At 40.0% G+C, this 23443-nt stretch overlaps 1 protein-coding gene and 1 pseudogene across 1 annotated transcript in view; both read left to right on the top strand.

The window, feature by feature from the left end:
* ncam1b (neural cell adhesion molecule 1b) overlaps positions 1 to 23443 on the top strand; it is a 43058-nt gene that overhangs the window by 9374 nt on the left and 10241 nt on the right. The window contains exons 2-11 of the mRNA XM_055166898.1: positions 9777 to 9851; positions 9955 to 10164; positions 10623 to 10766; positions 11694 to 11831; positions 12183 to 12300; positions 12816 to 12976; positions 15845 to 15987; positions 16824 to 16847; positions 20547 to 20576; positions 23225 to 23375. Of these exons, the coding sequence (XP_055022873.1) occupies positions 9777 to 9851; positions 9955 to 10164; positions 10623 to 10766; positions 11694 to 11831; positions 12183 to 12300; positions 12816 to 12976; positions 15845 to 15987; positions 16824 to 16847; positions 20547 to 20576; positions 23225 to 23375 (1194 nt within the window). The remainder of the gene's footprint in view (positions 1 to 9776; positions 9852 to 9954; positions 10165 to 10622; positions 10767 to 11693; positions 11832 to 12182; positions 12301 to 12815; positions 12977 to 15844; positions 15988 to 16823; positions 16848 to 20546; positions 20577 to 23224; positions 23376 to 23443) is intronic.
* Positions 10814 to 10932, top strand: LOC129407322 (5S ribosomal RNA; annotated as a pseudogene).

Below are 23443 nucleotides of genomic sequence, written 5' to 3'. Positions count from 1 at the left end.
GACATTTCCAGGCTGTATTGTAAACAAATGGATGTAGTCTTGATAGTCTTCTGTTTCATGGAGTTCAGCCCCTTAAATGAGGGTAGTTAACTCTAGGGGAGGGTAGTTAACTCTCTGGAGACCTCCTTGTCCTTGCATCTATTTTTACAATGTGGCCTGTGATTGGCTAACGAGATGTGTGTGGATGTTAGCATTGTGTCGTAAGGTGCCAGTATGCCATCTGTCGCCCTCAGTGGAGACGAACTGAAGGCAGACCACGCCTAGTCGCTCTGGCTCCGAATGCGAAACACAACCTTGGGCTTTCTTTGCTCTTTTAGTCCTGATAGCTCTGTCTGACTGGAAGGGAGGGAGGGGAGCACTCTGATATAATGATTCCAAAGAGGCCCTCTCTGATTGGTGCTGCTTGATTGATTTTTATTGAAATTGTTCACAGAAGTCGGCGGTAAATAATTGATGCATGTCATGATATTGATTGCTGGAGATTGGAAGTATTGGCAGAGAAAGTACCATCTGGCGATACCTACTAAAAGTAATCAGAACAGATTTGCTCAGCAGCAGGTGTCCAAGCAGATTGTTTATTATTCATCTCTAGATTCGTCTAACTGCATTTGTTGCCTCACAAGAAGTGTTAATGGTTGAGTGGAGCTGCTTGTCGACAGTCTTGGACGACTGAATCAGTGCGTGATACGAGTGGGGATAGTTAATTTGAGCAAGATACTATTTTAGTCGGAAGCTATCATCACAATCTATACAGCGACAAGTGTTGTAGATTGAAACTCATTGGGCTCATGAAGAGTGGGACGTATTGACAACATTTTATGTTTTTACTATGCTGAGGACAGCACTCCAGCAGAAATTAGCTCAAATGTAAGGTTTAAGTTTTGCAAAAAATGTGAATTGAGTGTTAAATTAGCTACAGAAATGTCACTTATTTGAAATATTTTGCTGCTTAATTTTATTTAATTTGTATGTTTTTTTTTCATCAATACTATACCTAAAATGGCTATACCTATATGAACTATATACTACTGTAAATAATAAACAATATAACCAATATGTTACTTCCAACACAACAATTGTAATATATAATATTTTTTTCTCCTCCCATTTCCCTCGTGCGATCAGTGGGGAGGCAGAAGCTCAGTTGGTAGAGCGTTTGTCCACTGATCCGAAGTTTGAGGGCTTGAATCCCACTCTCGACATAAAAAACAATACAAAATAGATTATGCAGTCAGATCCACTGACCCACAGGTTGTTGGGGTGATTCTAGCTCCCACAGATGAATGCTATCATTGTATCCTTAGGCAAGACACTTAACACACCTCAGCCCTAGTATCTGGTGTATGAATGGGTGAGTGAGTTCCTTGTTGTAAAGTGCTTTGAATGCCTTGAAGGTAGAAAAGTGCTATATAAAAATGTGACCAATTATTTAGTGTTCTTTAATATACAACATCATATGATAGGACAAGAGAACCTTTACTTATTTCCCACAGAGGGGAATTTCAGTGTTGCAATGCACAGCCGACCAGAATTATTGTATAAACAAGAAAGATCACTGTGTAAATAGGGCAAAAAACTACACTAAATACAACACATAACCAACTTTGAACTAGAGTTGGTTAAAGATTGTCATATATTGGGTGGTTCAAAATGTGTTGCATCGCTGGGCAAAACATTTCACTTGCTTACCCAAAGTATGAATCATGTGCATCAATTAATGATCTTGATGGTTGGCATTGGCCCAAATGTAGCTACATTATAGTCATTTACAGTCTCCAAATGTGCTGAGTGAAGAGCTTCTTGGAGTGTCTACAAAAGCACTACATTTCAGTTGCATTATTAGTATGATCATGAGTGTGCATTATTATGACAAAGTTAAGTTTGAATGAGTTGAGAGACATTATGAATATCAGTGGACTGGTGCTGCTGTAGATCAAACATCCTCTCTGTGCTTTAACATATTGTGACTGGCCCGGGGCACTGATCCTCTTAATCTGCCACCTCCTACAGTGGTCTGAAAGCGCCTGTCGCAGATGGACACTTATTATGGCTCTGCACAATCAGATGTGTCATGGATTAATGAGGGACATCTTGAATCACACAAACATGTTTTCTGCTCCACTGTCAGACGCGCCCTTGTCTGAAGCAGCTCTAAAAGACTTGACATTGTGCTCAAATATCCACCGCTGCTTCCCTCTCCTTTTGAATTATGGCAGGTGACGTCATTACACCACTGCCTACTTTTTTGCCCATTACACATTGGCACACACATTCATACTGTGTTAGACTACTGGGCTCTCAGACTGTGAAGTGTAACACCAGGTACATTTGCAGAGTTTACCTCAGTGCGGGCTATGGCGACATGACTCCTTGGAAGAGTTATGATGACTTATGTAATTTAATGGCTCACAATAGAATCCTAATGGCTGGTCCTGTCCTTGAAAATGACCCAGCACAAAATGACTCCGACAGATGAGACACCCTTCGGGATATTGGCCCAGAGAGTCTTTTATGATTGTCTGCAGGTTGGAAGAAGCAACAGTTTCCTGCCACTTACGAGCAAATGTAGATGAAAATGATTGAATTCATCCTAAGATATCTTTTAATTTGTAAAGCTTTATCCAACTGTACACAGTCCTGTCACAATAACAAATTTTGAAGTATGATATGTTGAAGAAAAAAAAAAAAATTATAGTTAAAAAAAAACCCCACAAACTGCGATAAATAAATAGTAGAGTTAATAATTTTAGTAGCTAGTTTGCATCTATAATGATGCATAACAGTTATTTATTCAACCCTCCACAGCTTAAATCTGATCAGAAAAATACCAAAGAATTCCTTGCTAGTACAAAGAAAAAGTTCCCACAATGAATATTGACCCCCAAAATGTATTGTTCCATCTAGCATATTGAACGGTAAATCAATATAGTAATTATGGTGAGAGGCCTCACTGTACAGATATACTGCTGTCAGTGTCCATTTTTGATCGTCATATTGTGATTCAGTGCTCCTCAGCGTTTTGCTCATACATAGTTTTCCACACTTACTCCTCCTATTGGTCAGCTATTGGTCAGTCTCTGTCATGTTCTGAGAGAGTGACAGTCAAGTGTGAACTCTTAGAAGAAACAAATGGTATCCCTTCATGGAGGATAAAAAGATACTAACTGCATGAATTGTAATAAAATTTTAAAATTGTGCTTTAATATAAGCTGAGGCGTGATCATGTCATCCTCCACAGCGGGCAATGATTGTTTACTGTCAGAGCAGTGTTTTCCTGGCAGGTGACTTGGCAGGTATCTTGGCAGGTGCTCGTTTCTATCTCTGTGGATGGCTGGACTTTATTGAGTGAAGACTGCTAATAGAGGTGTCCAAAGGCTCAGCTGCAGCCAACTGTCCCCCTGCCAGCTACAGTCACGCTCAGTATTGTCCACAAATACTCTGGAGGATTTTTATATTTGTCGATCCGCTGCCTGTCTTTCTTTACACAGCTCAAATCCATGCCAGCTTTGATTTGACTGGTCTATACTGTGGGGTCTGCTGCATTCAAAGATGACTCCCAAACTACACACCATAATGAGAGCTCAAGTGTGGCCCTGCCTCCTGGCCCTGCCCCTGACTGGCTGCTTTTGAAATGCTGCGTTCCCTCCTTTGCCGCTCTTCCTGGTGGAGTCGAGGCAGGCTTATCCGGCCCGTCCCGGCGTGTCGGCAGCCTGCTCAAAGGACACACAGAGAGAGCTGTGTGCTGCTGCCAGGCTGCAGCTTGCCCTGGCCCAGGCAGCTTGAGCTGAGTGCTCATTGTGCTTCTATGGCCTCTGTCTTTGCACTGTAATAGAATCATACAGTAGGAGCTTTTTGTTCTTCACCTGTTCAGTGTGAGCGTGTGTCTGTGCAGCTTGGGGTGCAGGCCAGTTCTAGTGTGGGCTTAGTGGGAGTGTGTCGTGACTAGCACTAACAGGGAAGCACTGAAGAAACACAGCCATGATGAATGTGCAGAGTGTTTTTATGACAGTCTGGTGATTCATTGTGCTCACAGAGATGTTAACATCTCAGGCCTTGTTCATGCCACACAGACGCTCTATTCTTTTAGACTTTCCACTGGGACTCAGGCTTCAGAATCTCAAAGAATTCTCTGCTCAAACGTTCCACGTTCGGTTCCATCTCGCTGCCTTCACATGTTTCAGACGCAGCGCACCGAGTGAGCGCTTTGTTTATGCACGGTCCTGCTTCAGTGCCCCGAGCTGGAGCGAATTCTAACTATTTTTCATATTGCAACAAATCCCCAAACCCGGAACAGGCTCACTGAATTTCTGTTTCCAAATACAGCACCTACATCAATTCACTTTTCAATTAAATGAGGAACTCATTTCAGCACTGTTTCATTTCATTCCACAAAATGTCCTCTTGTTCCTGTGTGTAATTGCGTGGCCTTGTAATGAGCCTTTTAAATAGTAAATCATCGAAGTGGAGCGAGCAGTGCATGCTGGGACTGCCTCTGTGGGCTGTTGTGGAGGCGCAGCTGAGGCAGATGCTCAGGGGCACTCAGTTTAAAGTGGCTGAATGAGGATGGATTCTGTTGGCAACCAAACTGGAGAGCACTGTAACTCATTCAGTCTCCACCGTCCACACAACCACGCAGTTTGGTTCTTTGCACTTTATCTCAAAACAAAGCAGAGAAAAAAAATCATTCTACTGTTATAACACAGTACTTTTGATGATATTTCTGTAATAGCTGTCCTCATTATAATTTGAGAAGTGAAATAAAAACAAACTGGAGCTGGGGATTTATCACAAAATAATAAAATCACAATTGTCAGTTGCAATTAGCAAATTACAAAGGCTGCAATTATTTTTGTAATTTTCTCTTTAAAAAGACTAAATGCCATGTTTACATAAGGTACAAAACCTGTTCACCCAGTTAAGACCTCTACTAACATATTATTAACATATATATTAATGCCCCTGAACATACTCACCAAACTGAATCTTGCTTGAAAAAAATTCTTAATCTTAGTCAGAAAACATCACATTTTCAAAACATCTTTAGCCTTATCATAAATCTGATACACATTTCTACTGCAGATTTTTCTCCAACATTGCGTTCAAAAACTTATTTGTTTTTGCTGATGGAAAAAGCAAATTATAAAACAAATTTCCTAAACCTAAAGATGCTGCACCTTTCACACAGTGACCAGGTCACTGCCTCTGGTTGATTGTCTCGTACCTCATTCTACATGATTTGTCTACTCTGCCCTTTTACATAACCCACATGACCTATTACGTCAGTATTTCAGAATATTTTACTCTCATCTTTTAAACATACTGCTCCAGATAGCAAGAATACATAAAGAATCAAATGCATTATTTCAACTGGAGTCGTGAGATATTCTAGTAGCCATAGACCATCTGTTGTGCACTCTCTAGTCTACACACAGGAAAAATCACATGAAGAAAAGGAATCATGCTCCAGCTTTGACAATAAGGAAGCTCAATAAACTGCACTTCAAACTAGAGCACTGTCACGATACTGAAATTGCCAACTCAATTTCAATACTATCAGAGAATAGGAGCTTATTTGATTATGCCACTAGTCATACTGTCAATTGTCATTCTGAAAAAAATCCAGACTGTTTACATTGTTGATACTGGCTCAAATTTCCACTGAAATTTTAATATGAGTTTTAGTATTAATTACAATCTGAGTTTGGATATATTTTTTGACAGACTCCACAGTCACCACTAAAGATAAGAGCTCCTTTCTAAAAAAAAAACTAAAAAAAAACTTGAAGACCTTTTCGTCCCAAAGTCCCATAAGGTGTCTACAGTGCTGCGCTCAGCTTGAAGGACAGCTGTGCTGATCAGCTGATGCTCCTCTATGTTGACAAGTCCAATGTAAGTACTCACTCACTACTGTAGGCTCTGCTGCTCCGTCCAATCAGGGAGCTGCAAGGGAGGGGTGGGAGAGGGAGAGCCAGCACTGATGTCAAATTATGGGAGAGGGGAGCTGGGAAACACGTTTCCATGGCAACTCATGAAGTGAGTATAACTCCGTTTGAGAGACATGAACAGAGAACAAATACTTGTTCCTTAAAAGTAGGACCTGGTTTGTTATCAAGATGCAACAACTAATTCACCTTGATTTGTTAATGAGTAAAATAATCAATCAAATTTATAATTGTTATCTGCACTATACAGACTGCCTCAATAGAGCAAAGAACAGTATTAGGTCTAAATGTCAATATGTTTAAACAATGCAGTTTTATCAGTAAATTCTCATGTGGCAGACAGTTTTAGCATTATATCGTTCAAGCTCTATAGAGACTACATCAAGAGCTGTGATACTGAATGAGCAGGTCTGAAGAGATAATTCCATTTACTCTAAAATTACAAACCATGGACTTCTTATGTCACATTTTTATTCTCTTGCTGTATTTTTCATTTTCAGTGTTTTCATTTAATAAATACCACTCCAACCCTTTGTACTCTTTGCGTCAGTCCTAAGCCCACATGTAGCAGATGCAGATATGAGAGCAGCATCAAGAATGCTACGTCAATATTAAAATCATTAGGGTTGGGAGTTAGGGGTTAGGGTTGGGTTAGGGATTAGGATTTAGGGTTTAGGGACAAACATGTGGGCTCTTAAAAATAATGACTTCTTAACTGTTAAATGTTGTTATTACTGAAAGGGTACTTGTTAATACAGTTTCAAATAAAGCAGTTTTTTTGCATATAGGATGGGTTACATTGATTACTGCTGCCTTCATGCTGTCAGTCTCAGAGTGTGTGTGTACTACGCCGACAGAATGGATAATGAGCATAATCCCACAAGGCAAGAGGAGCGACTCACAGAAGCTTTACCAGCAGCACATTCAACTGAACAGGCGCCTGATAACTGTCCACGCTCCTCTCCGTATCTAAGTCCCAGAATTCCTGTGGGAAACATTTATTCGAGATCCAAGCTGAGAAGAAGTCCAGGCTAAACAAGGCTATTAACGCAATCTCTTTCTGCAACCGCTGATTACTACTGTCGCCCGAGGACCGCAATGACTCCCATTTTCATTCAAGAAATTCTCGACCACCACCGCCCTTACCGCATGCGCCGAGTCACAGCTCCACGTGCAAACACATGTGCAGGAGCTGGTATTAAGAAGCACAATGCCTTCTGGCTGAGTGCTAGAAATAATGCATGCACTTTAAATAGCAACTCAAAGCAGCACAAGTTCACAAAAAGTGCACTATTATGCTTGCAATTACGGTAAAATAAGTGTGCAGTATTAGGCCAGGCCTTGTTTTGATGCACTCTAAGCTAATAGCACCAGGCTGTGTAACAAAATGGGGTTTAGGATTGGAGTTGGTTTGCTCTCTGCCAACATTAAGGTATTTTGGTGACCCACAGAGACATGAATTATTAACACTGCAAGCTGTCTCCTATAGTCATAATCAGTCTGTGTCCTGTTGTCTTTGTGACTTTGCCTACAGCCAGGGGAACGCAAAACCACAAACCAGCTATGTAATGTTCAGATGGGCTGGGCTCTTGTGTCTTTGTAAATAAACAGTTGCATAAGATTTACCCTGAATTAGCATTTCAATTACAAGGCAGTATTTGGCATGAACAGGGATTTCTGCAAGGTCTAGTGCAACACAAGACCTAGAAAACAGAATTATTATGATAATGCTTTGGTTCTGAGACAAGATATCTGGCTATGTTTTCAAATTATGTGTATTTTAGTTGTACATGTTTGACCTAACTAAAATATGTTATTATTTCTTCTGTCAAACAAGCTGTAAAAAAGAATTCAAGTCTCACATCGGGTTTGTTAAAACTTAGAAACGTGAAGTCATAAGTCCAGTTAACGGAACATGAATGCCTGGATTCTACTTCGTACTTGTCGAGGTTTGGCAAAGTGCACTAAGCCACATTCTTTTAAATTATTTATTCATAATGAAATATGGAGAGGGTGAACCTTTTAATAAAATGATGATCATGCATAAGAACAAAAATTTACTGTCTATTATTTGTTATTTAATGCCACCTAGGAGATGTAAGAATTGTGTCATCGCCACATGACAGTTTTAGCCCTTGTCATGCTTGTGCTTGGAAGTGTATATCTTCTTCTTGTTGCTAACAGAATAAGTTTGAGGACAAGATGCCACCAACAGTTGCATAAAAAAGTCATTTACAAAAATGTGTTGTTTAGTCATACCATATGTGATCAAAATGATGCTTTGATTGGTAGAAGACCAGAAGAAACTGTAATTATCTCATTTGGTTGCTAAGCAGAGACACAGAGAAACCCAAACTTGCCAACAGATGTCGGTAAAGCCAAATTGCCTTGGACCTTTGGTACTGAGCCCTGCTTATCTGGACACAAGACCAGTGTCCTGAACAAGTGACTGTCCTATAATCTTACATTACTGTTGCTCCAGATGTGGGGTGACCCTGGACGGCAGCTTGGATTTAGAGGGAAATTGTTTGTGGACAGCCTCAGTAGGATTACATTTCTAGGACAGTGACTGTTTGTTGTAATTTGAACACCCTGCTTGGGGGTTGCACTGTTTCACTTGGGTGTGAGCTTCAGATGCTCATTAGACTTCCTTATGTTTGAAGGTATGTGCTTGTGCTTTGTTTGGAGAGCAGTTATCCTGTCTTGTTCTGAAGTATCTGCTGAAAGAGCCATAGCTCAGTGCATACAGCCACTGTGAACTAATTAGCTTTGGACTCAACAATGATTTCATTTGTGAAACTCCCTGATGGGGTAGGTGTGCAGGTTTGCATGGTGTGAAGTAATTGTGCATTCTGGTTGTAAAATGAAAGACGTGATATAGAATATCCACTTAAAAAAAAAAAAAAAGACATCAAGGGCTCCATTAAGTTTTAGAGATCGACCAATCTGTTTGTTGTTTTGTAAAGTCAGATGCTGATACAATTTTTTGAGATTCCTGTACAGCTTGATTTTAGGTTCTTCTTAATTAATATGAAACATGAACTCAGGTACTACAGTGTGCTGCTCTACATAAAAATAGATTAAATATATGTAATTTTAATTAATGTAACTAATTGAATATTGTAATAATATATGGTTCATATGTAACAGCTATATCACACTTTCAGAGACATGACTGAACCTGGCTGTACAGTAGAGCTGCTCTGAGCACTCTGCTTTGGCAGACTGTGGGAGTGGTGGTCACATTGCTGCTTGTGCATAATGCACAATGTGCACTGTGAGGCTGGATTTTGGGCTTTTTAGTCACAGTTCTTAGTCCACGTCTGTAAGGAGACAGTCTCGCGGGAGCTTCAGCTACAGAAAAGAGAAGCCCTGTTCTAATTAAGCCAGACCCCACTCTCCAATATATACAATAACAAAGCCTTTCCCTTTGTTTGAGGTGGTATAGGCATAGATTTACACACATTAAATGCATAGCAAGTAACAAAAAATTGTATTTTTTATGTAGAAGTCTGCTGCTGAGACTCAGAGCTTGATCTTAAATGAAATCCTCCTGCAGTGTTGATGTTGCATTACTTCAAACATGGAGATAAACATTGAGGCTCCAGGCAAAAATAAAATAACAAGTATCTTTGGGTAAACAGGTAGCCTTGACAGAATCTCACAGAATGTGAATTGCATTTGCTTGTGCCCGTCCTGTTGAGCACTAAGATGTGAGACGCAAGCCCACGAGTTTATGTTTTAATAATTAACCACAGTGCTGCATTTGAACACAATGCTTCATTTAACATTTCCTGAGTGTCTGATTTAGTTTTTCACATTTGTCTGTTTCAGTTTCCTTGGATGTGCAGATAACCCCGAGTCACGGTGAGATTAGTCTCGGAGAGTCCAAGTTCTTCATTTGTGAAGGTAAGTGTCCTATGTTGACTGGACCTATGCCTCCAATGCCTAAAAAATTTGTTTCAGTTTAGCAGTATATTGTGTTTAATTAATTATATTTTGTGTGATTCAGTGGTTGGAGTTCCCAAACATATAGACTGGTTCGGTCCTAAAGGCGATCGGATAGAGCCCAACAGACAAGACATAACAGTAACTCGTAACGATGAGTCATCGTCCACACTCACACTGTACAACGCTGGAGAAGACAATGCAGGGACATACAAGTGTGTGGCCACCAGTGGAGATCAGCAAGCAGAGTCCACCGTCAACGTCAAAATATTCCGTGAGTACCATAAAAGTAAAGCAGAGCTTTGTGTAGAGAGAAAATATCTTCATTGAAGGAGTATTTTATTGACTGCTCAGGGGCAACACATTCCTCTCTTCATATGTGAGTGAGGATAGATTTTTCATCAGTTCAATAAATGGTCGGAAGACCATTAGAGGGCTGCTTAATGATCCTGTCAGTTGTGCATTTCTTGTGAATAATGGCTTTTATTTTCATTGAACACCAAATATCCACAAATTCTATTGCACATCAAGTTTGAAATCAACTTCTGTTTCCAATGTTTTGTGTATTTAAAGGATTCTTAAGGGAAAGTTGAGCCATACTGTCTTTTTGGTATTGTCATTGGAAAGTTCAAGTTTTTTTAATCTTTGTGACAATGACTTGGTGTGAGGTAACATATTGTGAATGAGTGAGGTAGCATCAGCTAAAATCTGTTTTGTTCTTTTGCTTTTCAGAGAGAATCACCTTCACTAACGCTCCATCACCACAGGAGTTCACTGAAGGAGACAATGCCAACATCGTGTGTGATGTGACCAGCTCGCCCCCGCCCACCGTCTTCTGGAAGTACAAAGGAGCAAGAATACAGATGCATAAAGATGGTGAGGCACCTCTGATGTCATGTGTTTGAGGCACCATTCAAAAAAAGCATTGTGGCCAAACCTCCTTGTCAAAGCCTGATCTCATCAGATCTCAGAAGCTAAGCAAGGCAGGGCCTGGTTAGTACATAGATGGGAGACCACTGGGAAAATCAGGTGGTGCCAGTGGTAAAAAACTAGTCATTCTTGCCTAATATGAATATGCTATGTGTGTGCACGAGTGTTGGTGGTCAGAGGAACTGATGGTGCATATTGGCAGGCTTGCTTCTGTCAATTTGCCCCAGGGCAGCTGTGGATACAATAGTAGATTACCACGTCTGGTTCTGGAATGAATGAATAATGCACCAAATTGTAAAATGACTGTACATCTGGAAAAGCTATTATTATTGCATTTTTAAAATTTTACTTTGTAGTTTATTATATCTAAACTTGGTGTTATTGTTGATGTTACTGTAAGATTTTTGTGCCTTCCATTGAAGGCAACTGTTTGAAGCATACAGGAGCTTTTCTACTCACACCTGATCAAACTGCTTCTGAAACCGACATTGCTAGATGTTTTTTTTTTTTTTTTTTTTTTTTTTAATTTTATGACAGAGCCTTTTCTAAATTAGGAAACAACTTTTATTAATGGAGAAGCATCCTGCTATTTTAATTTAAAGTGTGTCACATAATTAATAATGGCTGCCACTATTTCAGGAACCATGGATAGCCATGGTTCCTGAAATACTGCCCAAAGACATGCCCATCCTCCCAGCATTTATCTGCATCTACTGCATTGTTATTACTCCTGAAAATTCACCTCTAATCAACAAAGTTTTTAAACAAGCCTAGCTGTAAAATATGTGTGGTACTTGTTTGATTGCTTCATTGTCTACAGTCTGAATGTGATGTGCATTATTAACAGTCCGCACTTTATTTTGTCTGTGTCAGTTCGGTTTAAAGTTCTGCCCAACAACCATCTTCAAATCCGTGGGATAAAGAAGACGGACGAGGGCTTGTACACATGCGAGGCTCGGCAGTTCGCTCGCGGGGAGATCGATCTGCGGGTCATCAAGGTGGTAGTGAATGGTCAGTGCTGCTCTGGCTCTTTGATGCTTTTGTTCAGCTTTTGTTCAGCAGGTGTCCTGTGACGCTCAAGTGCTCGGGACATCCTCTGAGAGCCTCTGTATAGAAACTGTTGCCCACAGCAACCTGGTATCAAAGATATTTTATCCTAACAAATTGTTGTTTCCAGGAAGTGCAATACCAAATGGAAGGTTAGGATTGGAATTATGTTTAGGTTTAAGAACATATTTTGGTTCAGGTTAGGGCATACGTACATAACCTTGTGTGTTAATGGGTTAGGATTTAGACGGCATGTTATCCTTGTAGCTGTTGTGTTTTTGATTTGCTTTTTATTATATTTTTTTGTGTTCCTAGTACTCCCAACCATCAGAGTATGGCAGTCTGAGGTGAATGCCACAGCAGAAGTTGGAAATACAGCCATGTTGACATGTGCTCCGGATGGCTATCCTGAACCCATGGTCACATGGGCAAGGTAAAGTATGCAAAGACCTTTTGACACAAGGTTCATTATTTTGTATAACAAATGTGTTGGGTTTGCCTAAAATGTTCTTTGCAGCACTGTGGTGAAAGTTTTTTGTTTGTTATAAGCAAACAAATTGACTAAATGCAGAAGGAGTATCACAGGAACATCTAAACAGTGAAACCTGACGACCAGACTCCTGCAATAGGCACACTATCCCCATTATGTCAAAGCAGCCATTGATAGCTTCTGCTTTTGTCCCTGATCTATTTGCTTTTCAAGCTGCAGTTAGCTTTGTAAGACTTGGAATCAGTCCAAGGATGGTCTAACTGAGCAAAAACACAACCATTTTTAGAGACACTATTTATTGATAAAAAAAAAAAAAGACCCAAATCCATACTGTAACAAATGTTGGTATTAAGTTCCACTTGATCTCTGACAAATGCAGTGTCAGAGAAGTAAAAGCAGTATTAGTGGTGTTGAGTCACCTTGTAAATGTTCCTTGGCTTGCATGTGTTTTTCAACAGAAATAAAGTGGTTCTTGAAGCCGGTGAAAAGTACAGCTTTAATGAAGATGGCTCAGAAATGACGATAATGGATGTGTCTAAGCTGGACGAGGGCGAATACACCTGCATCGCCACGAACAAGGCTGGAGAGGCTGAACAGGAGCTCAGTCTGAGAGTGTTTGGTAAGACAGTGCTGTTCATGCTGTCCTCATCTCTTCTGTAGTGAGGTATAGCAGGCAGAGTGGGTGGGAGATGAAAAATGGTGTCCTTATGTGTCCATTGTCTTAGCCACAAAATTGTGTGTTTCGTGTGGGTTGTCTTTGTTTCAGTTTAAAGATTTTTAGAAGTGCTGATGTAGGATTGGCTTAATATGTGCTTGGTTTTACTAGTGTGGTTATTTGTTTATGCTTTATCAATAACTATTGTGTGCCATTTCTGTAAATATGGGCTTTTTGGACTAATGACTAATGACTTTGCCTCAAGTGGAGGAGTTCAAGTATCTCGGGGTCTTGTTCACGAGTGAGGGAAGGACGGAACGTGAGATTGACAGGCGGATCGGTGCAGCTTCGGCAGTGATGCAGTCGCTGTATTGGACCGTGGTGGTGAAGCGTGAGCTGAGCCGAAAGGCGAAGCTCTCGATTTACCAGTCAGTCTTCGTTCCTACTCTCACCTATGGTCATGAGCTCTGGGTAGTGACCGAAAGGACAAGATCGCAGATACAAGCGCTTGAAATGAGTTTCCTCCGCAGGGTGGCTGGGCGCTCCCTTAGAGATAGGGTGAGGAGCTCAGTCACACGGGAGGAGCTCGGAGTAGAGCCGCTGCTCCTCCACGTCGAGAGGAGCCAGTTGAGGTGGCTCGGGCATCTGTTCCGGATGCCTCCTGGGCGCCTCCATTGGGAGGTGTTCAGGGCATGTTCCGCCGGGAGGAGGCCCCGGGGAAGACCCAGGACACACAGGAGGGACTATGTCTCTCGGCTGGCCTGGGAACGCCTCGGGGTTCCCCCGGAGGAGCTGGAGGACGTGTCTGGGGTGAAGGAAGTCTGGGAGTCCCTGCTTAGGCTGCTGCCCCCGCGACCCGGCCCCAGATAAGCGGACGAAAATGGATGGATGAATGGACTAATGACTAATAACATTTGGATCACATCACATAACACAGTACAAGTAATAGCAGCATTGTAACACTGTTGGATTGATTTGAATACCTGCGTCACATACTGTGCAGTAAACATGTCCCATTGTATGAATGAAAGCTTTTCCAGAGCTTGTGTATGCACAGCACAGGTGTGTGGGCTCGGTCCACTGCAGCTCACAGAACACCATGTGAACAATTAGCATCAGCTTATATACCCAGCACAGACTTTTTTTTTTTTTTTTTTTAGAATACTTTATATGTTGTGTGTATTTGTATATTGTTTATTGTATATTGTATTTTTATTTTTTATTTTTTTACCAATTATATGCTTTGATATTACAGTCAGTATTCAGTAGTATTAGCCTGTGGTAATTTATTGCAATTGTACATGTCCATGTCTGCTCTCATTGGGGAGAAAAATCATGTATAATTGAAAAACAAATAGCAATCTTATGATGAGCTGGAGTTCCTGCATTTCTGCTCTTGAACAAATAGTTATTTTGATCTATATTTAGCATGATATTTAGAGCTTTCATAAGCGAGGATCTGAGGTCAACAGCTCAGTGTACACGTTTGCAGAATCAGAGAGATATGTCTGATCCATTTGTGGATTTTTTTTTTTTAGTGTTTCTTGCATCAAGCTACTAATGCCACAGTGGTCCACAATTTGCCAACAGTGTAGGTTTAGCTGGTAAAATAACTGTTATTTTACTCCTTGGTTAAAAACTCCTTATTGTGGCACCATAACTGTTCATAGGCCTGTCACAAGAGCAAATTATAAAGTGCGATATTTTGCTGAAGTAAATATAGACGATAAACAATAATACTGAAACCAAACCATAAAGCAGAATTATCCCAAAAAGACAATTCTAAATGCAAACTTGTTAAAAAATGTGAACTGTAATAAATAAATGACAGAATGCAACAGAACAGAATGCAATTAAGTAGTTAGTTTGTGTCTATAATGCAAAGAGTGTCCAAAGAAAATAGTCCCCACGATAAATATCAACCCCCAAAAGTTATTGTTCCATCTTTCATATATTGAACGATAAGTTGATATATTGTAATTATCCAGACAGGCCCAACTGTGCACCTGGAATTACCACAATATTTAGCATAAATGTTTGATATGACATGTTGAATTTATTGAAAGGCACTGTTGTTGTGTAGCACGTTCTCAACATAAAGGCAAATTGGAAGCTAACAAAGTGTAGAACAAAGACAATCTCTCAAGTCACAGTGAGGATGTATGGTTGTGTGCTGGCATTTATATTCAGCAGAAGCCTCCCTGATTCATCATGCACAATATTCAGAACAGCACTGCAGACACAAAGCTTCAGGCTACTGTTCACCTGTTTGTGCCATTTTAAGGTTCACTTGCTAACAAGGCTCTTTGCTAAATAACCTTCCCTATGTTTACTGTGATAAACAAAGCACTGTAAATGAGTTTCATGCTTACTACAATCTTTTCAAAAAGCAAATTAGCAGTGCGCATAAGCTCGTTACTGCCTGAGCTGCATTCAAAACACATAATACAACAAGCTTTTTCAATCAAGCTTTTCTTTTTAATCAAATCAGACTCAGGTTACTCAGGTTTGATTGACTACCCATCAAACTGCTTTAAATAATGCACACATAGTTCACTTCTTACTTCTTGTGGTTCTTTAGAAATGTTCTCTTTCTGTAGATAGGTCAGCTTTGGAATCCCTTGACATTTGATTTCCAATGTAAACACAAGGAAAGCTTCAGTGCTTCGGAGCGAGCAATGAAAAAGACAATCCTTATATTGAGTCTTTAGTCTTCATATTTCCTGCCTGTCAAGCCGCGGATCCTCATCCAGCCTTTGAACTCTAGTTTCTCTGCTCCTCACCGTCTCAACTGTCAGCCCACCTGACTAACAAGCCTTGTGTGTTTTACAGTCAAACCTAAGATCACATACATCGTGAATCAAACCAGCTCCGAGATGGAGGAGCACGTCACCCTGACATGTGAGGCATCGGGCGACCCCACACCCACCATCAGCTGGAGTTCTGGTGAGCACGTCTTCACTGAAGGAGAGCAGGTAAAGTCTGAGCACTCATCTCAAATATATAGGCCGACAGAGCAAGAAAAGTGCCTGAATCCGCGCTATCCACTTCTTTCCTTGAATACTGGTGTCCTGTGAGCGTTTGTTTGACTCCAGTAATGAACCGCACCTGCACAAAGGAGGATCATAGTGTCTTGGTCCTATTTTTGCACTGCACGACACTGAAAAAATACCAAATGCTGTGAAACCTTCTAACCACAAAGTAAGGACACATTTTAAAAGATCATCTGTGGATAGATGTTATATGACAGTGCCTCAGTGCTTTCTAATGGGGGCACTCTGAAACCCCTGGGGAGCAGACAAAGCAAAGCAGGACACCAGTGTTCTAAGGAGAGAAATTGAATACCTTTAACCTAAATTCAAGAGCTATATTGATCACTTGCAGATGCACTTTCATTACAGGTTTACGGCCACTATTCCCTGAATAGCAACGTGAACCTGCAGATTGGATCTTGCAGAATTAGCTGTTGTTTGTACTCTTACATTAAGAGGATGTATAATTGCCAAAAATGTCTAGTGCTCTGTATTTATTCAAATATGCACTTGAATTGTGTTTTCATTTGATACATTTGTTTGGCAGCTTCTTGATAACTACATACATTACATCCTTGATACTGCTGGAAATATCTCATTTTCACAGCATCCAAATCAATGAATACCTAATTGGTATTCTCATACATGTGTTGCTCATACAACCAGTTCTTCAAGGTTGTACTGTCTTTTCATTAACTGAGGGGGTGAACAATAGAAAGACTATAGTCCATGGAGTTTTGGAGCCAGCCCATTACATGCACTCCATTTTCTCCCAACAGGCACATCTTAACAGGATCTATCAGGTATGACACTGATGTGGCACAGAAATGTACCAGAGCAATGTTGCAAAAATGTTGTTCTAGAAGAAAATATATATACATATATATATATTTATATTTGAAAATATGGGTTATATAGAGTGAGATTGAAGATTATGATTACCTCAACGAAGCAGCATTTCTGTGCCGCTATTACCTGATCATGTGACCTCTTCATCACAGCATGAGGTTGCCTGGATTCAAGCCCAGCTCTGTCTGTCGTTTCCATTGTGCAGTAGACTGTCTAACATTGGTGTCATGTTACTTAAAAAAAAAATTCATTGTTTCTTATTTTCTTTAAGTGATCCACTTAAAATCAGCCAAAGCAACACTCTCTCCTGTAGGCTGGTGGCCAGTGCCACAGTTGAGGTGGTCAAGAGCAGACATGATAGAAGGACTAAACTGGAGACACCTGCTGGCTACAGGCCTGAGTGGGGCATGTATTTTGGTGGAGCCCTGTAAAGCACATTACCACCACATGAGGCTGGCACATGAGCACCATTGAGCCACAGTTTACACAGTTTACACTGCTGCCTGTGAGAGCAGTGTCAATCCTCATGAGAGCAATGTTACTGCTGAGCACACGGCCCATCTGCTCTTCTCTATTTTTGTTGTCGGTTGGACAATCTGATCAGAAGCTGTCATAATAGGAGTCATCAGAGGGTTTGTTCCAACCTCCAAACAGCCCTTTTTAAAGATGGCTGAATAATCCCTGCAGGTGGGACTGTATTAAACAGGAGGCCTCCATATGAAGCACACTGGTCTATGTCTCTGTGCAGCAGTGGAGCAGGTCACATGACACGTCATGTGTCACACAGCTGTGCTCTGGTGGCAGTGTGTTTTGCTCAGTAGTGGAGTGTGTGCTGTAGACTGTAGCTCTTAGCTCTTCTCTCCATCACTCAGGGGCTCTAATGACTGCATGGGGACTGGCTGCTAATTGTTTTTTTCGTGTCCATGTGGTGTTTGTCCGCCATGCTTTCTGTATCATCACGGCTGTATTTCATCACGGATGGCTTTGACTAAAGCCTCAATTTTGTGGTCAACATTTTAAATGGAAATGTCACTGTTCATATTGATTTCACTATTTTTAAAAAAATATTTAAAACTACATAGATCTACTACTTAATCTTATCAGTACTGTTTTTATAAATATGGTCCACTCCGTGCTCATGAAAACTGGTTTAGGTAGTACTCTGTAATGCTTGTCTTTATGAATAGACTTTACTCATAAGACTTTCTTTCACTGTCAGACAGTACATACTGCTGTTTGGCTATACGCGTGAGAGTGGATTATTACTAAAGGCATTATTTAGTTAAAGAACAGGATTTTGAATGTCAATAGAAGGTCGCATTGTCTGATAGCCGTGAAGAGCATAACAAAGAAAGAGAGGATTACTGCCTTGCTTTTGTACAATAAGACTAGTGCTACTGTACATAACAAAAGCAGGATTTGTCATGAAAGATTTCACTCTTCAGGTTGGGCCTCTGCTGTAACTTTGTTCTCAAAATGAACAGTTTTATTTGTGGCATTTAAATGACAGTTCACTTTAGTCTATTTTCTGATCCATGAAATTGACAGAATGTACAGTTATTATACTTTTTATTATGATTTTCTGGTGTTGTCAAGCTTGCAGCACACAAAGGTAGCCTGACCATTGTTGTCTATGAATACAAAGAGACACTCATTTACGTAATACTTAACCAAATGGCGTGATACTTATCAGTTTTGTCCTAGAAAGAATTCGCCTCGGTAAAAAGACAATAACAAAACCCACATAGAGTAGACAGGGTTTAGATGTAAGAATAAAACATCTTTATATTGTTTGTCCCCTGTACAATCTTCCATTATAATTCATGTTGAACAAAGTCAGGGAGGATTCGGGTGGAAGTGGAGAACATAATGCTGTGATTGTCCCCTGGGACCTGGCGTCACCATATTGTTGGAGATTGTGTCTTCTTTTTACACTTCCTGTCTACTGTTGTTGCTGTGCTTTGTCTCTACCAAACACCTGTCACAGATATTACAGCGTGACTTGTCAGCTCTCGCTCTTCTGTAAACCACTATATGAGAGTGGGGCGACCATGCTCCTCTCTATTGGATTGCTGCTTTTAATTGGGCACCTTCTCCTTCTGTCTGTGTTGTGTTAGTGAAGCGTTGTTTTTTTTTTCTCTCGTTATGACAGCGAGTTCCAGTGCCCTTCAGAATATATTACAGCTATAAAGAAGGGTTGCATTTCATTTGCAGAGTAGTTGTTCACCTCACTTTTTTTTTAACCTTTATAGTAATACCTAATTGTATTGGATAATGCTGGCAATTCTGAACACGTTTTATTCTGTTACGTTATTAAATAGGGCTCCAACATTTTATGATTATTTTAGTAGATGACCATTTAGCAAATACTTTTTCATTTTTAAATTTTTAACCAAATAAAAGTTGAAATAAGGCAACTGAAGACTAATAATTACAAATAAAATTGGCAATATCAATGGAAATCAGAAATATTTTATTTTGATTTATGTTGCTGTTGTAAAGGTCTTTATCTATGTGTTTTATACCCTATATAGTCCAGATACAGATTATTTGTTATTTGTCACGATTAGTCAATTCTTGAAAGCGTAATGTGTGATCTAGTCAATGAACTGTCTGCTTGACCTCAGGATTATTCCACTAGCAGCTCATTTTAAATATCTTACATTTTCTTACTGCACCTGATGAAATAGCTGTTTATCATGTCTTTTATGGTCTAGTACTCTTTGTGGGTCATTACATCGCATTGTCACTCTTAACAGCATCTCAGAATTCACCAAGCATGCCTTTCAAAAGCTTTTAGTGCTGTTAACCTGCGCTTTAAACATTGTATTGGGAACATAGACTGTATAAAGAAGTGGACTAAGAGAGTGTGACATTACCCATAGTGTTCAGCTCCAGTCAAATGAAGCTCATGAGGCTAGCGGTTTTACAGGGGCCAAGCTCTTAATTAGGAACATACATTTATATATGGACAAAATAGTGAAATAAAAACACCAGGCTCATGGAGGGTGGGTTAATACAAACATTTTATAACCAAAAGGAATAGCCTCACACCAGCATTTACACAGAGAGGGGTGACAAGTTTTCAATGTAAAGTCAATTGGAAGTCATTTGGAGTCGATGGAGCTGGAAGTGCTCCCATGAACACTTCCTATTTGGAACGCAGCAGCTAGTGGATTAGCTATGTCCATTTATCTATACAGTCTATGGTTGGGAAGTATGACTTGTATTTTGATTTATTAACAGAGTGTCCAAAGTGTACAGCAGTTATTGGGAAGAATGAATAATTCTTGTAGTACGGCTCAAGGTAGCTTAAGTACTTCTAGGAGCAATAGCTGAAATGCAGTTCAATAGCTTGTTCCTGATAAACCAATGACCTCCTTATTTAAACACAGTGGCGTTATCAAGATACAAATTTTTTCACATTACAATAGCATTGCTGTACAGTTAATTATCACTAAATATTCCATTAAACCTGTTATTTTAAAACAAAATTCAAATACTTAACATTATGAGACGCTGAACTTAAAGCTCTTTGACTATAGAAGACAGACAGTTCAGAATGCATCTCCCCAGCTTTGCCTGCATACAAATTATTTTTTTTCTAAGAATTGCTTTGCCTTTTGTTTGTTGTTCTGTCTCTGTCCTTACAGGCATCATGGACTCGGCCTGAGCAACACAAGGTATTCTAAATGCATGACTTTTTCAGACACCATCCATCTTTCATGTCAGGAACTTGTTTAATTTAATTTGGGATGGATGTAGACCCAAACTTTTGATTAGTTAGGGGAAAAACCTGTAACTTTCCGTCTATGTAAAACATTTTTTTGGTATGTTTTCTTCAAGTTAGAACAGGACATCTGCCTGGTGCTTTGCCATCTTTAGACTGTGTTTGGTGCCGCATGCTTCTGTTCTTCTCAAACTGTTTATGAAGGAGAAATCACACTTTTTGAGTTCTTTCCCACCCACATGTCCTCGCATGGTCCGCTGCCAAACTCTTATCTCATGACTTCTACTTGCATTTATCTATAGCTTTTGCCTGACATCTCTGAATGTGCATTGAAGAGAATGTGTGACAGCTTTGCAGGAGCCAGATGCCTGTTCCTGAAACAAATTAACATTGGCACAGAAATAATCGCCCACACAGGCCTTTTCAACTTAATCAGAATATGGGTTTACATATGGGAGAATGGTGAGAAATTCAGCCTCCCTTGGGGTTACATATTAAAGTGATGTGGATTAAGAAGTTATTCATTCTCATTTGGCAAAACCCGGCAGGAGCTTTAATTGAAATGAAGTTATCTTAAAGGTAGGAGATAAGGCTTTTATGTTATGCAATGCTGTGTTAATTCATTGTGAGGAAGATATTTTACGGCTGTTTGATTGGATTGGAGAACAACAGTTTTTTATTACGTCCCACTCTGGTCTATAATTTGAAAATAATTAGTTTTTTGCAATTCTAAAGCGCGTGCTGTTGTTGCTTGCCTTAGCTTCAACACAATATTCGGGAGTCATTTATTAAAGGTCCTATATTACACAAAATGGATTCTTGTTAGCTTTTAGCCATGTTATGTTGTTACCTTCTTAAAAACATACCCGGAGTTGTGTTTTGTTTCATACACACGTTTGAGTAACCCTTTATTATTAGTCTGTCTACATCCCCAAAGCTCATGTAGTGGTAGTTTTCAAGTTAACAGCTACTTGTTACTTAGTTAAATAGAGATTGGCAATTCCAAGGTTGAAATTATCCAAATGATTCTAGTGAAGGTGTATAGAGTTTAAAAACATCAGGGAGCACTTCCTGCATTACCACATCACAAGGTGGAACAGAGTGTTTTCTGTTTGAGATAAGAACTCACCCATATATACAGGATTTTGTGAATGAAACAAACCAGATCTGTTTTTGATAAGGAAACAACATTATAACATAGATCAGAAAATAGTACAATATAGGCCCTTTACATAGTTTAGAATTCCATCCATGAGCCCTTGCGCTTCCTCCTGTATGTATAGTGTGAGAATTGTGTTGGTGATGCTGTTACGAGGCTCAGAGCATGCACTAGTTTATGAATGCACTGCATGTTTGTGAGTGATTTGAAAAGGTACAGTCAGAGAAGGCTACATTTGTATTCGAGGCCAGCTCAAACTCGGCGAGACATGCATTTAACATGCCCTCAGTGTATTCGCAATTTTATGCCCTGATGTTCAGCTATGTGTCTCCAGTCTTGTAGAGGAGCAGAGAAAGCTGTTAACTGACTCTGCTTAATACTGACTATTGACTGTTAGCAGATTGTGAGGTAGACTATTTGGTTGGTATGGGTTTTTCAGAGCTGATGTGCTTTTGGAGATTCACAGGTGTCTGGGTGGGGTGCAAATGTTAGTGTTCCAGGTTGTTGGGAAATTGTTTGTGCTAAGGGTCAGAGTAAAGGGGTACTGCATTATACAACTGTCTCTGCTCCTGCTACCCGTTATGCATAATGAATGGCCCAGACGTGCTTTGTCTATTGAATGTGAATACAACCGAAGGAGGTTTTCTCTTACATGGCTGCCCGGATGGTCCTAATTCAATATGTGTAAAAGCATCCATGCTTTTGTTTGACAGCCTGGATCAAAGCCATGTGAGCAACACAGGCTTAGTCCTGCTGCTGTTCACTGAAATACAGCCATTTACAGCAGCTCTATCGCTCATGATCAGTAATACTGGAGGTTTGAAGTTAATGCGTTTTTATACTCTAATCAAACTAAATGTACATCTGCTTTATTTCATACTTTTATTTTAACTCCAACTTTGAAATAGGTTCAGAGTTTAAAAAGGCAATGATTCTTTTAAAGAGTAACTACCGTGCCACCAAGGCTAATGGGTCAGTATCAGGTGACGACAGGTGAAACTTATCAGAGAGGTTGCCCCTCAGGTCAGCAGCAGGAAGCTCATTGTATCTCCTTCTCTAAGAAATCCGGATGTAGTGGAACAGGCATTTATCAGCTCGTTATAATTTAACTAGTTTCTCATTCAATGTCCAACCTTCATGTAGTATAAATAACTTGAAACATATTTGTAATTTAAATTACGGTTTTCTCTCCATAATATTAGGGCTATGATATTACTACTTCTTTAGTACTAAAAATTTTCCTCTGTCTTCCACTCACCATGTTCTTCACATGGTGAGACCTCGGTGTGAAAAGCTTTGGATGTTTCTAGTCCCTCATAATTTATTTACAGTCACCTCTTCTTTTATTTTCATTTCTATCTTTTCAGGTCACACTTTCATGCAGATGTACATTATGTTCTGTGAATGTAGAAATGTGAATGTTGTTTTCTCTCCTCTTTTAGAGCCCAGATGGAAATGTAGTAGTAAGAAGTGATGCTCGGGTCTCCTCTTTGACTTTAAAGTATGTCAAGTACACAGACGCTGGACAGTACATGTGCACAGCACAGAGTCCCATTGGAGAAGACACAGCAGCAGCGTATCTGGAGGTTCATTGTAAGTATTCACTTTATTTAAAAGGTTAGAAGTTAAACAAGACTGCAAAGCTCTGTTGGCAGGTGCTA

Source organism: Boleophthalmus pectinirostris, unplaced genomic scaffold (assembly GCF_026225935.1).
Source record: "Boleophthalmus pectinirostris isolate CB_2022bp ecotype Guang Dong unplaced genomic scaffold, ASM2622593v1 HiC_scaffold_9, whole genome shotgun sequence".
In the NCBI taxonomy this organism is placed as follows: domain Eukaryota; kingdom Metazoa; phylum Chordata; class Actinopteri; order Gobiiformes; family Gobiidae; genus Boleophthalmus; species Boleophthalmus pectinirostris.
This window is presented reverse-complemented; position numbering and strand designations above follow the sequence as displayed.